We start from the raw sequence: 25,138 nt of genomic DNA, 5'->3' as shown, positions 1-25,138 counted from the left end.
GTCTCTCCTTTTTTTTCCCTATAATTGTTTTCCTACAAAAGTCTGAGAAAACAAAGAATAAAGTTTTATGCAAAGAAATTCTTGTCATTGTGCTTCCTATGGTTAGCTTGACCCTGTCCTCAAGTTTCTCAGTAATTGCTGCATTTTGCTCAGGATAAATGTGTGGAAGAACAATTAGCTAGGGGTGTCCATTGGGCCAGGTGCTCGACGGACTTTCGGGTACGCGTCCTGAATCAGGTCGGGCTCGGGTTGCAATTTGCAGCTCCAGCCCGAATTATGTCGGGCTGGCCCCAGCCTGATTAGATAATCGGCCTCTAATCAGTCCGGGCCCTTGTGTAAAATACACAGGGCCTGACCTGTTAACTAGGTCGGGCCTAAACGGCCCGTCCCGAGTCCGAGTATGACTGAGTCGAGCCGAGCTTGGGCCAAGACATGGGTCGGCCCCTAATCATCCCAGCCTGATGGCCACCCCTACAATTAGCATGATTAACACACATTTTTATTTTATCTATTGGACCTTCATACTCAATAGCTTATTCTTTCATGAAATTTTGACCCCACTATGGCTGTAAATATTTTGAATTTGTTAAGGTGGACTGGAACATTTTGGGAATAGTATTTTTTTTTTTGTGATGAGTATATGCATGGACCCTCAATCAAATTGCTTGAATAGCTTTAGTTCTATGGATTTAAGTACCATGCTTGATGAGAATGGTCATCATAAATTTGAAAAATGACTTTGATGCCTCAAAACAACACTATGGGAAAAGAGATTGCAATGAAGGATGAAGTAGGAATAGCACAGAATATTGAAAATAATAAAATATTTTTCCTGAGCGGTTGGGTTGATTAAAAATAATTTGCTAATTGGAAATATGCTTTTGGTTTTCTTGCCAATGATCTGTTTATTAGGGTCCCCGGGGTCATTCATTTTTCCTATATTTTTCCTTCATTGGTATTTTTATGGTTAGTTGACTATTGCTACTCCTACTTACTTATGTGCTATGATGATACCTGATTGCTAACTATGAAAGACTGAGGAGTCTTCCTTTGGTTAAAATAGTGCCACTCTACTAGTACACCTATTGTACTTGAGACTACTAGCAAACCCATTTCTAACTTCTATCAAACCCAGGCCACTCTTGGCATCGGCACTATGTTGAGCACACCTATATCACAAACTTTATAGCAGTCACAGATATTGATTTGAGATCATATTGGCAAGGGATTTTATTGATGCCTTTTTTCTTGGGAAAGTCTTGGATGCTTTAAGAGGAGGTGGAAATTGGAAAAAATACTAAAAAGTTAGAAAAATAAAAAATTTGCTCTTTCCTTGACGTTTCTTCCTTTGTCTATCTCTCTTTCTTTCTTACCTTCTAGTTCTCCCTTTCTTTCTTTTTTTCCCTTTCCTGCTTTCAATCCCTCCTTCTTTCATTTTCTCTTCCCTTTATTTCTTTCTTGTTTTCTCTTTCCTTCATTCTCCCTTCATTTTTATTCTTTTCTTCTCTTCCTCTTTCAAATATTCAGGGTTACTTCATTAGTTTTTTCCTCCACCCCTGCCCCCCCCCAGCCAAGTCTCTCACAATAGTCAGCTAATGGGGAATATTTTTGGTAAGCTGTCTCTTGGTTAGTAAGGAATGATGCATATTTTAAAAAATGATGGGTCCTTTTTTTTTTCTAAAATAAATTGAGATAAAGGAAATCTAAAAAACTTGAGAATTTTAGGAAATGTCTTCTTTCGATTTTATGGAAAGGAATTTTGTTGATTGTATGCTTTTGTGGAAAGTTTCCTATTGGGAAGGCCTTTCTGATAGAATAAGATTTTCTGGAAAAACCCCTCTACAAACTTGTTGTCTGACTAAAGAATCAGGTGGAAAACAAGGTGCTGCAGATTTATACTGCCACCTGTAAAGATGTATTTTACTTTTTTTTTCAAAAAAGTCACTGCATTTTTGGCTGCCATTGAATTGCAGACGGCAGGACAACAATGATTTTTGTGTTTTATGCATTTACTGGAGTCACCATATCACTACTCAAAGCAACCTATCTTTAGGTGCGACAGCATAACATTGTAGGATTCTGCTCTTAAATACAAAAGAATGGTCAACACTCATGTTCCTATTGTGCAGCATTCATTAAAGTCTACACCAGAAAACAATGTGCTTCACATTTACTGGAGTCACCATATCACTACTCAAAGCAACCTATCTTTAGGTGCGACAACATAACATTGTAGGATTCTGCTCTTAAATACAAAAGAATGGTCAACACTCATGTTCCTATTGGGCAGCATTCATTAAAGTCTACACCAGAAAACAATGTGCTTCACATTCACCTAGGGATGTTCTACAAGGACATGTTTGATATCTTTCTATTATTTCCAAACTTACAAATGTTGTATTATTGGACTCACCCAAGGTTGCCAGAAAGCGGGAAGCGAGAAATTAAGTAATATAAGAATTGAATGAGAATCAAAATAGAATGCAAATAAAAACTAAAATAAAAATGTATTCTTAAATTTCATGATCTTTTAGTGTAAGAATTAAATTTTTAACAAAATCTAAAAAGATGACTGCCAATTTAGAGAAAATACACGGAAGTGAGTGTGAAGTGTGAGAGGAAACACATAAAAAACTTAAAAAGTAGAGTGAGAAAACATATAAGAAGAATAGATAAAGTGTGTGGAAAGCATAAGAGAAGCGTGGGAGAATCAAGATTCTCATCAAGTTTTGGAAGCGAGGAGTATAGTGCTTTCAAAGCAAGTTTCCGGGAAGTGGGCTTCCCACCTATCTAAGATGCTTCTTGTAACTCTGGACTTACCCACCCATTGGTTCCAGAAGGTTTCCCATAGCCAAAATGAAATGCATTATACTGAAAAATAGGTAATCGAGTTGGTTCAAACCTGGATTTTTGTTTCCTGTTTGAGTGCTCAAACTACATGTTTCGTGATTATTGGTAGCTTCCTAAACTTGAGTTAGATTGCCAATTTATTCTCTTTTCCATATCAAAGTATAGACACTGGTGCAACTTTTGTGCAAATCTCTTTTTTCTTAGTTTTGCTGACTTTGCAAAAGTTTCAGTTTATTACTTGAAATACTTGAGGACAACTCATTTGGCACTGCTTGTTTACCTTAGTATGTGTCTTTTGATCCTTTTGTGTATCTAAATTTCACATGTTTTGGCAAATTTCTCTTGATTCACTCAATATTTAGATGCTCGTCTGTTTTTTCATGTTGGTAGTTTTGATTGTGGTCCTTTTCTTTTTTATGGGGAACAGGCAAGCTAAAGATGTCATTAAGGCGATAAAAAAGCGATTGGGTAGTAAGAATCTAAATAGCCAGCTTTTGGCTGTTGTTGTAAGTTCTAGACTTATAGATCTTTTGCTATCCCAGCATTTATGTTTTATGATGCCCATAATTGTGGACATGCATGAATAGGCTATCCATGTGATCTCAATATTCCTTGAATTTCTGTTTGCAAATTCCATATCGTTATGTGACTCTTCATACATGTAATATTAAAAAGACTTGTTGGTCTTTATATATATATATACACACACATACATTTCAAAGACCCTACTATACCATTGTCTCGTCTACTAGCATTCATTATTTATTATACTTTGGGAGCTAATTGTTAATGTATATGTACTTACATATACATTGTGTGTATGCATTATTTGTATATTGATATATATATATATATATATATATATATATATTATATTACAGATAGGCATATAATAGGTAATGCCCATTAGGAGCATTTTGGTTATTTCTATCATTGTAATAGGGACTGCCTATTAGGGGCAGTTTTGTAAAACTGCTTTTTTATTATCTTTATTTTTTATTTTTTATTTTTAATAGTTCTAGTTGTTGGGACTAGCCCAACTAGCCTGGATTAGCCCTTTAGCTCTCCTCTATGCAGTATAAAATGGGATCCCCTCTCCCCATGTGTTTTGTTATGCTTTCTTAAGCATATTTGTGATATATAAAACATATATTTTTATATTGTGATGCCTCTAGTGTCTTGTGTTTGTGACTCATTGTGAGTGTGCATCTTGCCCATAAATGGCTCTTTGTATTTATGCACTCTTGTATGTTCTTGTAGCCCTTAGGGGCATTCTTTTTTTTGCACATTTTTCTTGTTTCATTACACTAATGAAACTATATTAGTGAAATTTAACTGTCTCAATTCACGAGCGATCGAAAAACTCAAGTGGTTTTGGATTTCCTTCTTGATCAATGACAATTGATGCATTGTCATCATACCAAATTATTTGGGGAGGCTTGCTACACCAAAAGAGAGAGAAACCCATCCCTCTCTTTTCTTTTTATGTTTGCGCCCCATGTTGCCACCCGTGAAGGATGTGCGAACGTAAAAAAAGGGATCCTATCAACTTGTTCCAACCTAGGATAATAAACTTGGTTTTCACCATCAAGAAACGAAATAAGACTTCCATTTCCAAGCTTAGCTCAGACATGACTCACTTTTCTTTTTGGGTGTGAAGCAGTGTCAAACCAACCAACAAGCATTAGCTTTCTCTGAAAAGGAGGTGATCCAGCCGCACCTTCCAGTATGACTTCACTCCCGTCACTAGCCTCGCCTTCGGCATCCTCCTCCTTGCGGTTAAGGTAACAACTTCGGGCATGACCAACTCCCATAGTGTGACGGGCTGTGTGTACAAGGCCGGAGAATGAATTCACTGTCGTATGACTAACCGGCGATTATTAGTGATTTCAGCTTCATGCACGCGAGTTGAAGCCTGCAATCCATTCTGAGGACAGGATTTTGGAGTTAGCTCATCCTTGCGGGATCACGACCCTTTGTCCTGGCCATTGTAGCGCGTGTATCACCCAGGGAATAAGGGGAATGATCACTTGATGTCATCATCACCTTCCTTCTGCTTATCACATGTATTTTGTTCAGGCTTCCAAACTCAATAGTGGCAACTAAGCATGAGGGTTGTGCTCATTGCATGACTTGACCCAACATCTTACGACACGGGCTAACGACAACCATGCACCATATGTGTCCACGTTCCCGAAGGCACCTCAAATCCTCTACTCTGGCTTGGGTTTTCTATGCCAGCTCAGTATTGAAGCTAAAGTGAATCAAAATCAAGAACCTTGGCTCATTTGTCAAGGTTTAGACTCTTTCGTTGCTTGTCTTTCCTCTGTTGCCATAAGCTAGAAGTTAATCGTTTCCTTTGATGCATTTTCCACTCGACATGAAAAAAAATCTATTGATGATGGTTTGAACGTGCTCGAAGCCCCTCCTTCGATTGGACTAGGTAAAACCGCCTTCGAGCATTCCCAAATCCATGAGTCTACTCTTTCGAGATAGTCACTTCTGCGCCTTGTATGATTAGCCGGTACTTTTATGCAACCTTGGCATTAGCGACAACAATATCAACTCCAAGAATTGCATAGCCTGTAAACCATTTCCCTAGGTATACTCGCAATGGAAGGGTTGTCAATGCTTTCAGCAAAGGCAAGTAGAGGGTTGCCAGAGCTTCGTAGTGGGCGGGATGAGTTTTTCATTGCGACTTTTGGAGAACAAACCAGTCCCATGACTTTGACTTACTTTTATAACCAACCGTGTGTGTGTGTGTGTGTGCAAGTTATGGTTGACTTCTTAGTTGGAAATCATGAATATCTCCTACATATAGTATTTCTGAAAGCACATGCTGGACTCCGTTGGACCTGTTAGAGCTTGTGGGCATGAAACCATTTGACTTGACCTAATATCTTGTCATATTGGGTTAGGCATGGCTCTTATTGGGCTCAAGCTCTAATACCGGCCACTTGTTAAAAATTGTATATATATATATATTACGTATATTTATTTATATATTTTTTTCTTCTTTATTTTTCTCTTTTTGATTAAATTGAACTAGTCAACCAAAAGAGAAGTTGGGGAGGTCCAACGACTCTGTTTAGAGCCGATGGGCCTCTCCCAACATCTCTTTGGAATCTCCTCTTGCTTGTATATATATATATATATATATATATATATATATATATATATATATATATATATATATATATATATATAGGGGTGAAACCCCCCTCCCATTTGTATGCTTCTTGCATAAAGGTTATCAATAAAATATTATTTATTTTAGCTTCTTGTTTTTGCCCCTTGTGTGGGTTTTGTGATTTAGCCCATTTGTGGCTTTTGGTGTGTTTTATGAGTGAGCCCATTTGTGGCTTTTGGTGTGTTCAGTGTAGCATTGTGGTGGATCTTGTTGGTGGCTTCCGTTTCTTTACACTACTAACCACCCAACAGGGCCAGATCTCTAGTACCGAGAATCTCTTGAACTTTGAAGATTTAAAATCATGATGAAGAAAAGATAAAATGGAAACTATAATACCAAACCCTAATAGAAAAGTTGTAAATATACTTCAGAAGAAAAATGAATTGAAAATCAATACCCTCTATCGCAGACATCAACGATATTTTCAAAATATCGTGTTATTATCGTTGTATTTTCAGCTGTCACATGGGTGCGGGCTAAGTCACAAGGACTCGGCAAAGCAGGTGCCGCACCCGTGTCGACGCGACGCGACGCGGGTGCGCGTGTGGGTGCGGCACCGGGTGCGGTCAACACGACCCTGTAGGTCCAATTTTTAGACTATTTTTTTTTCGCCCGATGAAAAGTGAGAGAAGGAGGATTAGGGCAAAATCCTCCTGAAGCCTGAAGCCTGAAGCCTGAAGCCGATGCCGATGCCGATGCCGACGATCTCCGACTCCTTCCGACCGCTCCTCCTCAGTTCTCAGGTATGTCTCCTTCCGATTTGCTCTCTCACTCTCACGGTCTCTCTTCTCTCCGTCACTCTCACAGTCTCTCTTCTCTCCATCACTCTCACTGTCTCTCTCATAGTCTCTCTTCTCTCCGTCACTCTCACTGTCTCTCTCATAGTCTCTCTTCTCTCTGTCACTCTCACTGTCTCTCGCTCTCACTTCATCACTCTCACTGTCTCTCTTCTCTCTGATTGTATTATATGTGGGTCATTAGCATCTAGGGTTTTTAACTTTTTATTTATAGGATTTTTGGACATTTCGAAAATTTTTCAATAATATTATTTGGGGGTTTTGGGCATTCCAAAATTTTTTCAATAATGTTATTTGGGGGGTTTGGGCATTCCGAAATTTTTCGATGAATTGATGATGCTATAGAGGTATATAGTTAATGAAATTTGTATTTATTTTTTGGGGATCTTTGACTATTTGATTTTGGGGCTTTTGATTCTATGCTAAAATGGGTTTTGTGGAGCTTCTTGATTTTTTATTTCGTTTACAATCTATTTATTAGTTGCTTATGCTTGATGACTTTAGGTCAAATGTTACTTTCATCTTTTTTGAAAAGTCGTTCTATCAACCATTGCTTAAAATGTGTTGCTATGTTATGGGCATGTAATGGGTTTAATTTATTTTTTTTGGGATTGATTCATTATCTAAGTTCAGTTCATAGGATTATAAGATCTACCAAGTTACAGAAGTTATTGATTTGTCAATATTTTAAGGTGCAGTTGCTCACTTTCCTGTTTCAAGAAACACAAGGTATTCTCTTCATTCAAGTTCTTTTGCTGGTTTCTCTTCGTACAGGTGTATGCTTATGTGTTTGTACTCGATTTTAGTTTCTGTTGCGTGGTCATAATTCTGCTGCAGTTCGTTTCATAACTCATTTAATGACACATGCTGCGGAAGGTTTAATGTTAGAAATATGAAGTTACATTGAATCACTCAAGCATGTATATGTTCATATAACCTGGTTAATGTACCCCTGTTTTGACCAGTCCAAAACATATAGTTAACTAAGAAAATGGTCTATCTGACTATGCCAACCTTTAAACTGTCAAGGTTTCTCTTATATATATATATATATATATATATATATATATATAATTTTTTTTTTACATTTTTGCCCCTGCCGCACCCTCGCACCCTAGGTTTTTGAAAGTGCCGCACCCCTGCACCCGCACCCATGTGACATAGGGTGCGGCACTTTAAAAAACCCTGGGTGCGGGGGTGCGGCAAAAAAAATCAAAATAATGCTTTGAACCTCACCGAGGACATGGCGTTGGATAGAAATGATTGGAGGAAAAGGATTCATGTGGAAGACCCAAAATGAATTTCTTTTTTGGTTCATATCGCTGACCCCAATTGTTTTGGGATGAAGGCGTAGTTGTTGTTGTTGTATATATATATAGAAGGGGGGTCCGCGGGTCCCGCTGCGCCGTCACCAGGCGGGGGGTTATAGGGGGGCAGCGCCCCCCCCCCCCCCAATATATATATATATTTAAATTCCACAGCTCATTTCATAGGGCAAAAAAAAATTAAAAAAGAAATCCAAAAAATGGACCAAAATGACCCTGGGTGCGTTGACTGCACCCAGGGTCGGGTTGACCACACCGGTTGCCGCACCTGCACCCACGTTGCGTCACGTCGACGCGGGTGCGGCACCTGTCTGGCCGAATCCCTATGCCATAGATTTTCAGCGAATGATATTATAGGTAAAATATCACGATCGATATTTTCAAAATATCACGATATTTTCAAAATATCACGATATTTCGAAAATATCACGATATTTCAAAAATATCTCCAATTTGATTATATTGCGATATTATCATGAGAATATCATAGTGTTATCAATTATTGTTACTGTTTTTATTTATTTTCTATATCTTAAATGTGTTTTTCTTCTTTATTTTGTATTTTTTGCTTATTTTTTTTATTATATATGTATTTTATTATCTAAAAATGATATTTTCTTACTTATTTTTGTTATTTTTATATTTTTTTAAGCCCCGAGATTTATCACCAAACCTATAAGATCTTGAGAAATAGCCTTGCTGAGATATAGCGTATACCGATATTTGTGACTATGTCAATACCCTAACAAAAATAGCCCAACATGGAAACTTGACCAAAAATACTACTTCTAATCCCTGTCAACAAGATCCTAATATGAAATTGTGATAAAAACTGTACAGTATACAAAAACAACAAATTAATCCCATTTACAATTTTCAGAAAAGAAACCTGGATATCAGTGAAAAAAGAAAGCTGGTGATTGGCAGTTCTCTTTTCCCCTCTGAAGACCTCAAGTTGAAAACCCTAGGGGCTTGACTTTGCCTTTTGGGTTTTGTGGTTTTTATTTGTAGTTTGTTTTTCATGGTAACATAGTAGTCAAAATCCCGCCTAGGCTACCTAGGTACAAGATTATCGATTAGTAGCATCTAAGTGCCTGGGCAAGTACCTAAGGAGGGGGGTACCAAGGTTGGTATTGTAACGCCCCGAAATCTTAACCCAAATTTTGAATTTTTTTTTTTCAATACAGCGGAAACCAATCATACCGTAGGGCTAAGCATTCCAGAACATTACAGATGGAGCAAGATCAAAACATTCTTTTCATTCCAATATCAATGAAAATTAAGATCAGAGTTCTCACACTATCCTTGGAACAGTAAATCCAAAAATCCCGATCGAAGCCTCATCCCGCAGTTGCTCCTGAATCCAACTCTTCACCTGAGATTTTATAGGAATTAGACTACAACTGTCTAAGTAGGAATTACTGTAATTGTTCTTGCAGGTATATCATGTGTCAAGTATATGGTGTGGGTGCCAAAAGTGATTTTCAACTCATACAAGAATAAGTAAAGAACTACGCTACAACAGTCAACAATTTATGAGAAGCAATCTGACAAGTATCATCAAAAGCAATCATTTAAATATCCCATAACCACATATACGAATTCATACAATGATTCAAAGAAATGCAATTATGACAGTTCATAATTCAGGAACGCATTCATGCCACAAGGTACATCCATTATGCATAAAGAAACATTTAAATCATACTATGATGCATAATTTTAGCACAACAAGACAATTAACATACATTGAAAATTAAACATCATGCATCCACCAAACCTATAACAATTAAGGAAACAGATAACATATGCATGTTCTAATGCATAGTAAGAAAATGCATGACTTATGCGAAATGCATGAATCCTCTTATTATCTTTCCTTAAATTTCTCTTTCATATGCATGCCCTATTAAATGCATACATCTTTAAGTTCCTCTTTTTAATTACCGTGGCCCGCGGATACACCAAACGGGTACAAACCCCGAGGTCAAGTAGGTTCCCAAGGTAGCTTAACACACAATTTGTATTTTATTACTGGGTTCCCACTTAGCCCTCGACCGATATCAGGAAACAACACCATCCATCGGAACATTAGACCTCCACATCTAATGTCGGGGACATAAGGGACACCCCACGCCCACAAGTGCCACTTCCTTGGTACCATAAACTCACAGCTGTGATTAACACACCACTCCCGGGTAAAGTGGCGGGTTCTCCCTAAAACTGTGGCCAGGAGAAGAACCTCAATATCGGGTTCAGGGGCAACAACACACACGGAGTTTTTGTATCCTCACAGTCTCCCCAAGACCGGATATCTAAGATTCTCATACTCCAGATGAGATATCCCAGAATGTATATTACACTGTTCTTATTCATTATTTTTATTTAAAGTTCATTCTTTAAGTTTGCAACACAATATGCAAAAGTAAAATGAAAACCCCGCATCCTCCCTTGCAGGGACCCATTCGGGACTCCAGCCCGTATAAACCATTAGAACAGTGTTGTAATGTGTCAAACCATTTTATGTGGTTTAAGTGATGCTTTTAAAAAATATGTAAAAGAAAACCAAACCCACGGCTCACCAGGCCGGTGATGGTCCAATTAGGCCATCGGTGCATCACATAATAAAACCAAGTAGTGTTTCATTCATAACACTAAGCCAAAATGCCAAACAACATATATATTCATGCAATTATAAACCCAAACATATGCATGTCATAATTCATTCATATGCATTTTCAATATGTGTGTGTTACCTACATCACATATGGGTCTTAACCAATCCATGGTTTCTTTAAGTGTGTGAGTGTACATGTACTATTTCACATATAAATCAAGTGTACATGTTCAAGAAGACTTACCAATAATTGAATCATGCTCACACTCATGCGTACCATAGTCATAACAGTCAAGTGAAAGCATAAATCTCCACGACAAGTGTTTCCAAATGCACATTCATTCATACTAATTTAACAATGTGCATGAGCTACCATAATCATATGCATGTGTTCACCATCCATGTGCAAGTGCTTTCATGAAATCACCTAACACACATGCATTCGTCCAAGATTTCATAAACACATGAGGATATTTATGCAAGATTGTACACGCCAATATCATCGATGTCATGTACGCACTCGTACCAAGCCAACTTTGCGGAAATCAAATATCTCACATGTTACAAAGCATGCTAACAAGTGTCATTAAATATTCAAAACTCAATTTTACGTACATAATAACAAATAAAGTTATCAACACAAATTTGTTAACATTGAATAATTTATGTATGCCCTGTACATGCTTAGACATTACCCTGTGCCAAAAACCCAAAGTTTCTCAACATACAGTGTGATCCTGTGTAGTTTAGGTGATGCAATTAAACATATATGAAAAGCAACCCAACACACGTCGATTCCATGATCTTAACAACAATTGCGTAAGCATATCAGTGCATATTTCCATCATGTGCACACGTACTTGTAAATGCATGTTTTTCATTGAAATAGACGTCAAATGCACATATTCTTTCAAATGAGTGTAACTATCAAGGCCCTGGCTCGGTTTGGAAATCTCATATGCCCATCAACACAAGTTTCTATCAAACTCCACCTAATTGTCAACTTCAAAATTTCATTAAGTGCATGCCTATCTTCTGCATAATTTGGTCAAGTACAACCATCATGCAAATACCGATTCTTAGCACCTATATTTATATATATTTACAATTATATTTAGAGTACGAAGGTCTCTCTTCATCGAGAGGTTCACCTCCAGCCGACCCAGTCGACTGAGGTACCAACCAGGCTCAATCGACACCAGTCAGCTGGTCGGGTCTGGCAAACAGACTGGATAACTAAGCCAGCCCAGCCAACCCCATTGGCTGGGGCCTGACAGCATCTGCACTGGCCCAGCCCAGCCTGTGTGTGCTGTCGAGGCTGGACAGTTACCCGCCTATATATATATATATATATATATATATATATATAAGAACAATTACACGGTCATATATCTGATAGGAAGCATGATTATTGAGCAAGTATGCTGCTAAAACATTCCACAATTAAGAAACAGTTACACACCTACACAGGAGAAAATTTTACCCATATAAATTAAGGAAACCTGTGAAAAAATTTTAAATCAACATACATGTACACCATGTATCTTGGTGTGGTTACTGATCTCCATGTTTTCTCTACTAAACCGTCCAGCTCATACTCAGCCGAACACCCGGCTGGGTCTAACAGCATAACACTGTAGGTAGCACTGAATACGCTCCAGCGCCCCAAATGCAGATGTACATGCTATGGAAGTTCTTTTCATGTGTGGTCAAGAAAGTGGTGAAAGAAAATTCTACATGTAATATTCCCATGTGTGCATGTAAGTGTACAATAATGTGCATAACAATAATTGTCATGAGCTAGGTATGTAAGTGTGCTGCAGAATTATAGACAAGGATATTTATAAGACTTGAATACAAACTGAAATATAAATAACTCCAACCGTTGACAGATAAACCTTACTATCACGAAATAGGTGTCAAGGCTGATTAAAGGCATTTAACTCAACTAAAAATTTATGCATATAAACGAATCACAACATTAAGATATTCTAAGCATTAAATTTTCAGAACTTACATTAATTCGGACAAAAATAAATTCGAACCTGAATTCATTTTAGATAGTTTAATATAGGTTCCATAGTTGTAACACACTGATCAGGTGTCTTATACATATATATATATATATATATATATTTTTTTTTTCACACCTTGATATTAACAGAGGTTAATCGACTTTGATTTACAGCCCTCCAACCGTGAAATTAGAATGACGTGCTCCCTCTCGTAGGAGTAACATAACATTGTACTAATAGTGGATAGTTTCAGTGATTTAACAAAATAAAATGGACATTCATGAATCAATTAGGGAAATAAAATTGGGAGGACACGGTTATCAGGGTATATGCCCTTAACAGAAATCTGAAAACTCCTGTAGCATCTATATTTTTCACAGCAGTCGAAACCTAAACCCACACCCAGCGTAATGACTCCTACTATCGATAATCCAAAATCCCCAAATCAGGGATTTGGCATTTCTGGTGGCTTAAAAACCCAAATACCCAAAAAAAAAACCCTTTCGGATTTTGGGATTCACTACACCCTCAGCGTATGCTTGACCCACAGAATACCCAACAGAAAAACAAACAGGAAAACCTACCTTTTTTTTTCCGGCGAGATGGTTGCTGCTACAACGAGAGGAGGTGAAGATCGAGAGGGAGAGAAGGGCTCGGCAGGGGCGGCGGCATCGATCCAGTCACACGTAGCGAGGGTGCCGGCGAGAGAGGCTCCAGCGAACTCCAGGGCAGCGTCGATGGCTTGCGCAGAGGGAGACGAGAGAGAGAGAGAGGAAGAGAAAGAAAGAAGAGCGCAGAGGTGGGGAGGAAGAGGGGCGAGACCCCCATTTGAAGAGGCAGGAGCTCACTGCCCTCCCAGCGGCACGCTCCAGCCCTCTTCCCCCTTTGCGATATCCCTATGCAGGGGTTAGGGTTCACCCTAACCCCTTCATTTTATCGGGCCTTCATATGCCCCCTTAACAGAAAATCCCTCTTTTAAAACAACTGCTGCCCGATACAGGGTTTTAAAAACCCTATCGGGTTACGGATCCGGGTCGGGTCCGACCCGGGTCCAAGAGCTTCTTGCTTTTAAATTAAATTTTATTTTTTTTTCTTTTAACGAGAGGGTCGGGTCCAGGTCTGCGACCCGCGGCTCAGGATCCAAACCCGACCGGACCCTTGCCTCCCACTAGGTATGGATCCACGGATTGGATCCAAATGGATCCAATCGTGGATCCCCTAAAATACTCATATAATATATATTTTTATATATATTTAATCATGTATACGAATATATAGGGTATTTTACCTATATCCATATGGATCCTATCTGGGTATTGGATCCGAAATGTGGATCTCAAGCCCATATATACATTATATACGTAGTTATCTCTTGAATAAATTGCCTAATTAAAAATTTTTGCACTTATGTAAGTACATATATGTGTTACGAGATAAATACATATATAAAGACCCCTTTATGGGTCCCGGATCCGCGACTTGGATCCCGGGCCCAAATCACTTTGTTATGAAATATATACCATAATATTTTTAAATAAAAGCCTAAAATTTAGGTTATTACAGGTATTCTATATATAATGCTTCTCTATAATCATGTTTTTGTTATGTGTTTTGAACATTTAATTTTTTCAGTTTTAATTTTATTTTTAAATAATTATCTCCTTTTGGGATGAAGGCGTAGTTGTTGTTGTTGTTGTATCTCCTTTTGGGGTATTCCATGCAATGCAACTAAACAAATATTTGTTTAGATGGATTTGAATGTTAAAATTTTAATTATGTTTTAGTTGTTTGAATTTCTTCATGAATTGCATATTTTTTTTCAGTTTCCAGTTGTTTATCTTCATAAATTGTATTGAATATGTATTTTCTATTAATTTTAAGAATTTATATAAAATTTTTATTTCTTGATTTTTCTGTTTTTTTGGTCCCCAACTAGGCCGACTAGTCCCCCCTAGGCATTGACTAGGCTTTTTAGGGGATTGGCGCTTAGGTGCCGAGTTTTTGTTGTTGATTACTTAGAATGGTAATAGCCTGACTGGTCATGGTTGGTACGCAAACCGGACCAGAGTTTTGGTTGAGCCTGGATTCAGTAGGTTTTTTAGGCAGCCCTAACTTATCCGGTCACAGGTTGGGTACCTGATGACCACCATTGGTATTAGAGCCCAGGAAGTGTCTAGCTCTTCTAGGATCAAAGAGAGCCCTGTGTGATGGGCCAGTTGAACTAGTTCTTATATTGGCATTTCCTAGCAGTTTGTGATCTATGTCACACAGACTCTTCTAACAGGGCACCGTACCCGCATCCAGGTGGGTGCGACACTTGGACACAACTTCCTTTGTGTTAGGTGAAATCAACCACACTGAGGTCTATTTCTATCCAAAAGTAGATTCAGTTAACCCTAATCAAGTCCATTTTTATCTATATTATATATGTAAATACATAAATGCACACAAATACACTTAGTGTTAACTTAAAACTGTTAAAAATTATATATATCCTCCCCGCACCCCTGCACCCAAGTTTTTTTAAAGTGCCGCATCCGCATCCGCATCCGCATCCGCATCCGCATCCGCATCCGCATCCACACCCGCACCCGTACCCGCACCCGCACCCGCACCCGCACCCGCACCCGCACCTATGTGACATAGTTTATGATGCTTGTTGATGAATTGATTTCTCTGTTCTATTATACTTTGCTTACTGAAGAATGTCTTCATTTCTTCACTTTAGTTTATCAATAAGATGTGAGAGGTTTGTTGTTGATTATTGTACGTCAACCTGTAGGGGTGGAATCAAACATGTGCCTTAGGTTTCTTCAGCTATAAAACGACACTTTAGGGCCTCACTTCCACAAGAGGATAGAAAGGGAAGGGAAAAGGAATACAAATCCAGCTGTAGGAGAAATTGTTTTTAGTATACATCATTGACTTTTTTTTATTTGATTGTCTGACTTCACCTCCATGTTATCGTGTTGTGATAACAATGCAATTGTCTGATTGTGTAGCTGCTAAGACATGCATTTACATGCAAGGTGGTATGGAGATGAAATTTTCTGCTTGTTATATGGCCTGCTATTTTTTACGAATTGAAGTAAACTCATGTTTATGAAGTTTTTTCATTCTTCATGTGGATAACCTACAAAACTGAGTGCTTTTTAAACCATGTTGATCTTCAACTTGAATGCCACCACATTGTAACCCACAAGCTGTTTTTGGGCATCACAGTTGCTGGAGATGTTGATGAATAATTGTGGGGAACATATTCACAGGATGGTGGTTGAAACAGGAACCCTACAACTGCTGGTGAAAATTGTAAAGAAAAAGGTTTGATCTCTAATACCTAGATATATGCAGCATTCAGCTATCCCTACATCTCCTTTTTCCCATAAATAAACTATGGATGCTTTTTGTTGGCTATTGTTCTTTCTTTCCAAGTATGGTTTAGAAGAAATTTGATACTTAGATTTTATTATGACAGTCAGATTCGCCAGTCAGAGAAAAGATATTTCTTCTTTTGGATGCAACACAGACAGCCCTTGGTGGAGCTTCTGGAAAATTTCCTCAATACTACACAGCCTTTTATGACTTAGTGGTACGTAAACATATGAGATGCGTGGACAGTAGGTTTCCTTTTTAAAGAAATATTAACATTCAATGCATTATTCTAGTTCTATTTGATCTGCTTAAAGCATATAAAATTTGGTTATGCAAACATTAGACTGCACTTCATGTTTATACAACCAAAAAAGTGATATATATGTTGCAGTTTATTGCTTAATTGTGCTCTACAAAGCTTAGTTGTCAAACGCTTCACCTAGGCTCCACCTAGGCCGCCTAGGAGGGCTAGGCGTAGGGCTACCGTCTAGGTTTATGGGTCTAGGCAGTAGGGCCGTGCCTAGGCAGTGTCTAGGCTGTCCCCGCCTAGGCCGCAGGGACATAGTTGTCATGTTTTTTAAAAAAAAATTGTGTACTTTCTTTCTTTTTCTTCTTCCTCTTGCTCCAAAAGCTTTCTTTTTTTTTCTCTCCTTTTCTTCTTCTTTTGCTTTTCTTTTTTTTTCTTCCTCCTCCTTTCACCCTTCCAGTTTTTCTTTTTCTTCCTTTTCCTCTTCTTCTTCTTCTTCCCTTTTCTTTCTTTTTTTCTTTTTCTTTTTTTTCCCTTCTTTTTTCCTTTTTTCTTCTTCCTCCTCTCGACCCTCCACTCTCTTCTTTTTTATCTTCTTTCTTTTTTTTAAAATTTTTTTGTTTACATGTATGCATGTGTTTTTGACACACACATATATAAAATATATTTTTTCAGTTATATCTCCTTTTCTTTCTTTTATATATATGAGAACGGGGTTCATCCTATCCATTTTTTCTTTATGTCTTCATTAAGACCCTCCAAATATCAAAGTTTCAAGTGTTTTATGCTCAATTTGAATCATTAAATGTGTTTATCAATACTTATTTATTGAGTAATAAGTTTGTTTTAAATTGATTTGATGTAAAAAATGTGAACATTTTATCTTAAAATTTTAGTAAGATATCAACCGATGATTTTTTAATCTCTTTAAAATACACATTTGAGCATAACGATGCTTAATCAATTACATGTTCTCCATTCAACAACGATCATAAACACATGTAACAGTTCAAATTGAGTATAAAACCTCTAAAAAATATGATTTTTGGAGGGTCCTAACATTGACCTAATGAAACAAGGGCAGGATAATCCCCATTCTCTCTATATGTATATGTATGTATGTATATAAAGTAATCGGATGGTGTGCCCTAAGTTTTGGTGTATATTCAATATTACACAATTTCACGAATTTTGTGACATGTTACATTCATCCATAGTTACAACCATATGATCGTTACTAAATTTAACCATTTATTGTAATATTTTTGTTTTTCTTGATGTTTTATTTTTTTGGTCCCGCCTAAGCCCCGACTAGTCCTTTTGTGTGTCTTCTGCCTATGCTCCGACTAGGGCTTTTGACAACTAAGCTGCAAAGCGCTTATGAAAATAGCTGGTTTTATTGTCTCTTTTAGAAGGTACTAACCCAACAAGTTGCCACTTCCATCTTGCTATCTTAACTTCATCGCTCGGCATAAAGAACTGTTTCATTTAGCCATGCAAGACAACTACCAGTATTTGCAGCCAGACCAATGGTCCAAAAACACCGGATTGTCCTCGATGCCAATACTAGCAAAAGCAGTGGATGTAGTATGCATGGAAGTTGATGCCATGATTCTTGTGCATTGCCTCCTACACCCTTTTTACGTGGATACTCTATTTTGGTCTATCTATTGGTCCTGACATGACATGACATGACATGACACCACGTAGACACAAAACTGCATGCTGAAGCCACCATGTAGATTTGACCCACCAACACTGAGAATGTGTCAATTTTTGTGGATTTGGTCCCCATGTTAAGCTGCATTTGACCATGTTTTCTGTTTCACTTGCTGTCTTTTAGTATCACCTTTGCCAGTATTATTATGTTTAAAAATTCCTAGCAATGTCAATCGTGATTCATAGCGTATGTTTTCTTTTAATGCTTGTGGTGATTCTTTATTGGAGTGGTTAAGTGTCTAGGATGAATTTACTAACATGAGGTAGTCACTTGTGGACAGCGTGCACATGTCAAGTTTCCAGGAAACTCCACTGTTCCCACATCAAATCTGCCGATTGCTAAAACCCAAGCTAAAGATTCACCCATTGCAACTGCTGTCCCTCAGAAATGTGATGCAGTCACTCAGCCTCCGAATTCCCTGAGTGTACCAGATTCAAGGTATCCAATTTTATTGTCCTTTGAAAATCATGCATGCAGATTACAAATAGTTGAGATTTGATATGAAAGATCATGCATTGAAGCCCATGAAATGTAACTATATTGACTCTGTCAGTTGATTTGTGAAAGTGAGCATCTTTTTTCTACTTTTTCGGTTTGTCATCTAAAAGCTCAAATGCATCTTGTCAGCTGAATGGCTATGTAATGTTGGTACTTTTGGGAAGGGTTCCGTGCTCATGTTGACATGGTACATGGGTCTTGTAATGAAATATGCATAAATACAAAATGCGGGCATCTAACGGCTTACAAGATCATAAACACAAAGTGCAGCACATGCACGTACATAAGTCCAATTAAGGGACAATACAAGAGCACAAAGGCACAACACAAGTGTTAGGTTTTCAATATTCAGGTCGTTCCACGCGTGAGAGCTGAGAAACAGAGAGAGAGAGAAAGGGAGAGAGAAGCTGGAGAAAAACCGATACCCTATTATCTTAGGGTCGGCTGCTCTGTAAACCCATTTATATTAACATGCTATTACAAAGATTAGGGTACTAAAGTACCCTTATTACAATAAAGTAAATTACACAATGCCATTAATGAGAAGTTAATGTCACGGGTCTGGATCTCCAGATCCATGACCCGTAACAAGGGAAAACACTTCTTTTCACCCTCCCTCAAGTTGTGCATGATCTTGAACCATGAACAACTTGCCTTTTAACATCCAAAATCTGTCTTTTGTCAATCCTTTTGTAAATATATCCGCCACTTGATCTGTAGTTCATACAAATTCAGGCTCAATCTCTTTCTCTTCTACCTTTTGTCTCACAAAATGTTGGTCTATTTCAATATGTTTGGCACGACTGTGATGGATTGGATTAAAGGACATACTAATGGCACTCTGGTTGTCACACAAAAGAAGTGATCGAGAGATCGATTCTCCTACTTCTGTCAGTAAGTGTCTAATCCAAGTAGCCTCAGCAGTGGCAACTGCCATTGACCTGTATTCAGCCTCTGTACTGGATCTGGCAACAGCCTTTTGTTTCTTACTACTCCAAGAAACCAAATTCATCCCAACAAACACACAATAGCCAGATACTGTTTGGGTCTCCTGCCCAGTCCGCATAAGAATAAACAGTGATCTCATGTGCATTTTGCCCATTTGTCTTTCGCTTATATATGAGGCCATCCCCAACCGTTTCCTTCAGATATCGAAGTATCCGTTTAACTGCTTCCATATGCCCTTCACAGGGGGTATGCATAAACTGAGAAACTTGATTCACCGAGTAGACTATATCAGGGCGAGTAAAGGTGAGGTATTGTAACATACCCACTATGCTACGGTACTGTGTGGGATTATCAAACGGATCTCCATCTTGAGAGCTAAGCTTTTGATGAAGAACGCTAGGAGTGCTCAAGGGCTTGCAGTCTTTCATACCCGCTTTATTGAGAACATCAATGGTATACTTATGTTGAGTGAGAGTCATCTCTTCAGAAGTACTGTCGACTTCAACTCCAAGAAAGTATCGTAGTTTGCCAAGGTCCTTCATTTTGAACCTCTGATTCAAGAGATGTTTGACTTCTTCAATGTGCTCATTGGAATTACCAGTGATGATGATATCATCTACATATATCAACAACAGAGTAATTGTGTATTGGTTCTTAAATATAAATAAGGAGTGGTCAAGAAGAGATTTCTTAAAACCATATTTTTGTATTTCAAGAGAAAAGCTGTCGAACCAAGATCGAGATGCCTGCTTCAATCCATATATCGCCCTTTTTAGTATGCAGACATATTTTGTAGGATTGCCTTCTGCGTAACCAGTGGGTTGTTCCATGTATACTTCTTCTCTCAAATCTCTATGAAGGAAAGCATTCTTCACATCAAGTTGGCTAATAGTCCATTGATGTTCAATAGCTAAAGAAAGTACGACTCTGATTGTCCCCATCCTCACCATTGGACTAAAGGTTTCATCATAATCCTGTCCTTGCTCCTGTGTAAAACCTTTGGCTACAAGTCTTGCCTTGTATTGCTCTATAGTCCCATCTGGTTTATACTTTATTTTGTACACCCATTTCGAACCAACAACGTTTCTGTTAGGTGGTCTTGATACGACATCCCACGTACCACATTCATGTAGAGCTTCCATCTCCTCATTCATTGCTTCAATCCATCTTCTGGAATTTGATGCTTGAGAGAACGTTGTGGGTTCATCTTCTTTATTCAAGGCTGTTAGAAAGAGTTGAAAATCTAATGAGAAATTTTCATAATTGACCCACCTTTTAATTGGATGGCGAGAACGTGTGTATCTTCTAGTATCAACGATGTTGGATGTAGAGGATGTGTCCATGTTTGAATTAACTATGGTGGGCGGCTCTCTTTCTCGTCGAGTGTAGACAATGCCTTTATACCTTTCTGGATTCAAAGTTGGGTCTGTATTTTCATGGGCAATCATTTCATCAGTAGACACAGGTTTCTTATCCTTTTGAGTGCAATTTGAGCAAACATCACTAGCTCCTGAGAGAAGTTTATAATTCAACCAAGGATAATAAGCCTCAACTTTAGATTTTGATTTTGAAGAACTAGTACATCGACAATCAAAATTCAATTCATCGAAGATGACATTTCTTGATATTTTGATGCGCTTGCTCACCAGATCATAGCACCTGTACCCTTTATAGTCATCAGCATAACCCACAAACCTGCACTTCAGGGCCTTGTCCTGAAACTTATGTCTCATTGAACTGTCAACATGAACATAGCATAAACAACCAAACACATGCAAATCATAGTAGTTGGGATGTACACCAAAAAGAGACAAGTAAGGAGACTTGTTTTCCAAAATAGTCATGGGCAATCGATTTATCACATGAACTGCAGAATGAAAAGCCTCTGTTCATAAAGTGATCGGAAGACTACTGTCATGCATCATGCTCATCGCACTCTCAACAATATGGCGATGCTTCCTTTCAGCAATCCCATTCTGCTGAGGTGTGTGTGGGCAAGACACCTTTTTCCTTATCCCGTTACTTTGAAGAAAGTAAAGTCAATGAAAGAGAATTCACCTCCTCTGTCACATTGGAAACTTAGGATGTTTTCAGAAAATTAGTTTTTGACAAAGGAATGGAAGTTTCGGAACAACTTGAAAGTCTCAGATTTGTGTTTCATGAAAAATATCCATGAATAACTGTCAACAAATAAAAGATAATATCTAGTTCCAGATATGGAAGCAACTGGAGCAGGCCCCCAAACATCAGAACAGATAGTCTCAAAAGGTCTTGAAGCTCTTTTATTGATAGAATGAAATGGTAAGACATGACTCTTACATAAGAGACAACTAGAACATTTGTTGTCATTGACATTTATTCCTAAACTTGACTTGGGAATAAGGTTATTTGAAACAAGCTTTTCAATGAAACTACTACTGCAGTGACCTAGACGACCATGCCAAAGATTTGGCTTATTGATTTCAGAGACACTGAAAACACAGGCAGGATTTTCAGAAGGCAACGATGATTGGAGCTTCAAGTTTGGGTCTGCAGAGCGAATATGTGCTGAAGGATCTTCTTGAAAGACATACATATTGCCTTGCCGTTTTCCTCTAGCGAACGTCTCCTTCGTGCAGAGATCCTTGACAAGATCAGAAGATGGAGTAAATTCAACTGAGGCTTTGATATCATCAACAAGTTTAGAAACTGAAACGATGTTTTTCTTGATATTAGGAGCATAAAGAACTTTTGAAAGGTTGATGGAAGATTCGGGCAAGGGTATAATGGAGTTTCCAATATGAGAGATAGAGTGGTGTGATCCATCTCCAGTAACTATACTACTTCTACCAATGTAAGGAACAAGTTTTAGGAGCTTACCTGCATCACCAGTAACGTGAGTCGCTGCGCCAGAGTCCACATACCAAGTACCTTGCTCATTTTGTTTCAGATTCAATTATGCTAAAGCTGACAACAATAACACCTTTACTTCTCCGTTGGTCCTTGTACTGTCTGTGCCTCTTTTTGCTTCAGTTTGTGTTGATTTTCCTTTATTTAGGGGATTGAACCAGCAATTAGCTTTGATATGCCCCTTTTTATTACACAGAAAGCAGGTAGGAATTGGCCTCTGTCTTTGTGGATTGGTATATGTGTTGGGTGTAGGCAATAATCCACGACCTCCTTGACCACTTCTCCCTTGTACTCCTTTTCCCTTGATATCATAGCTTCCTCGTCCTCGTGCATAGGTAACCCCTGTAGCAAGAACTTCTTGTGCCCCAGTATGCATAGATGGTTCTTCAGAAAATCTCTTTAGGTTCATCTCATATTGTAACAATTTTGCACGCAGATCTTCAAAGTTGGACAGCTCAGGTAAACATAACAGGGAAGTAACAATCATATGATAGTCGTGTCCCAATCCACTGAGGGTTTGCTGTACCAAATCTTTATCAGTTACTGTACTTCCAACAGCTGCTAGCTGATCTGTGATAACCTTCATTTTGTTCAAGTATTTCATGTTGGTCATGGAATCCTTTCTTAATATTTGAAATTCTCTTTTAAGAAACATAATTCTGGCCTGAGAAACCTGTGAGTATGTCTGAACAAGTCTGTTCCAAAGTTGCATGACAGTACAGTCATCTGGAATGGCTACAAGTACCTCTTGTGACATTGTAGATGTAATATAAGCAACTAGCGCTTGGTCTCTTTTCATCCAAGCCACAAATTCAGGATTTCTAACATATACTGTAGTAGACTCCCCTTTGCTGTCCCTTTCTTCTCGTGATATGAACTCAGGAGGAACTGGAATAGATCCATTCAGATGTCCAGAAAGATCCTGACTCCTAATGAAATATATGATTTGCCTCTTTCAAGTCAAGAAGTTACCATTGTTTAATTTTTCAGACACGAGTTGACTGAGGAAACTTGAAGAAAGAACCGACTGGCTAGGAAGTGAATCCATGTTTCACAGTATTAAGAGTGTGTTCAGCACAATCTGCTTCTGTAACCTTTTTTTTGTGTAGAAACTAATTCAGATCAATGGCTATCAGATTTCTGATTTGAAACAGAGATTGAATATCTATCAGATTTCTGATTTGTATAAGAAATTGAATATTGGATATGAAAATCACAAAAAAAAATTTGTGAATATGAATTCCCACTCAGTATTGACGCAATGCTTTCAAGCTAAAGGAGATAAAATGGTAGAAATGAGGGTGTAGCTGGATCGGCTTGATCATATCTGATCAAGGGTGCAGCTGGATCAAAAATAGGGCCCTGATTGCGTGATTAGATCACGCTGTGATCAAAACGATAAACAAGGTATATTCAACAAAGGGTTTGGGGTCGAAAATCTGGGCTGAGTCACTCAGTCCTCTCTGAGTTAACTCTGATTAGGTAGGGAAGATAGTTTGATCAGATCTGATTAACGTCAGATCTGATTAACGTCAGATCTGATCGAGTTCAAGGGACAGAAAAAATAGATAGATCTGATTCTCGATCAGATTTGAATAATATCGAGAAGAAAAGAAGATATTGGGTCAGACGTAAACAGGGAAAGGAAAGGAAGAAAAAAAAAACAGCCGAGATTGGGGAGACATAAAAAGTTTTTCTTGACTTAGAAGAGAAAATCGAGAAGAGATAGATCTTTCAGACGTACCTTTGAGATCGATTCCAGTTTCAGCTGAAGCGTGGCTCTGATACCATGTTAGGTTTTCAATATTCAGGTCGTTCCACGCGTGAGAGCTGAGAAACAGAGAGAGAGAGAGAGAAAGGGAGAGAGAAGCTGGAGAAAAACCGATACCCTATTATCTTAGGGTCGGCTGCTGTGTAAACCCATTTATATTAACATGCTATTACAAAGATTAGGGTACTAAAGTACCCTCATTACAATAAAGTAAATTACACAATGCCACTAATGAGAATTTAATGTCACGGGTCTGGATCTCCAGATCCATGACCCATAACAAGGGAAAACACTTATTTTCAACAAGTACTAAGTGCATTTAAGACATTAAAGAACTAAAGAGAAGAACACAAAACATAAAGAATATTCATCTTATTGAGCATGAATACTTAAGAGAAGCATTAAAAAATGAAAGAAGATAAAAGCCCTTATTTATACACATACAAGAGAGAGGGAGACTACAATAGAACTGTTGGACTGGCTCTATTGACTAGTCAAAAAAGAACCCAACATCTCGATTTGGTATTTGACCAAATAGTTCCTATAAAAACAGAAAATGACAAAAAGAAAAGAATAAAATAAAAGTACTAATGTGCCCCTAATGGGCACAACCTATTACAAGGACTGAAATGACCAAAATACCCCTAATGGGTATTTACCTATATATATAACTTAACAGGTACAGGTCAGTCCAGTTTCAGATCTCACCTGATCTAGACTTGGCCCATTACCTGTTATGTGGAATGTTTTTCATCCATTTTTAGGGCAAATAAAGGGTTATTTTCATCCATGCTTGCATGGTAGTTTATACATGCATACACACACATACACACACATATACCTATGTGTCAGAGTTGAACAGTCATAATTTATGTACAGATAGATTGGACATAATAATA

The 25,138-nt window shown here is 38.1% G+C and overlaps 1 protein-coding gene across 3 annotated transcripts in view; it reads left to right on the top strand.

The window, feature by feature from the left end:
• The window catches only part of LOC149838213 (TOM1-like protein 5), a 64,597-nt gene that overhangs the window by 1,752 nt on the left and 37,707 nt on the right, over positions 1 to 25,138 (top strand). For all 3 annotated transcript variants that reach the window (XM_090006455.1, XM_090006454.1, XM_090006456.1), the window contains 4 exons: positions 3,278 to 3,356; positions 16,017 to 16,115; positions 16,270 to 16,383; positions 18,414 to 18,571. In XM_090006455.1, coding sequence (XP_089862581.1) covers positions 3,278 to 3,356; positions 16,017 to 16,115; positions 16,270 to 16,383; positions 18,414 to 18,571 — 450 coding nt within the window. The remainder of the gene's footprint in view (positions 1 to 3,277; positions 3,357 to 16,016; positions 16,116 to 16,269; positions 16,384 to 18,413; positions 18,572 to 25,138) is intronic.

The sequence above is a fragment of the Nuphar pumila genome, chromosome 5, assembly GCF_984573655.1.
Source record: "Nuphar pumila chromosome 5, dmNupPumi1.hap1.1, whole genome shotgun sequence".
NCBI lineage: Eukaryota > Viridiplantae > Streptophyta > Magnoliopsida > Nymphaeales > Nymphaeaceae > Nuphar > Nuphar pumila.
The sequence above is the reverse complement of the archived record's forward strand: the minus strand, read 5'-3'. Positions and strand labels throughout refer to the sequence as shown.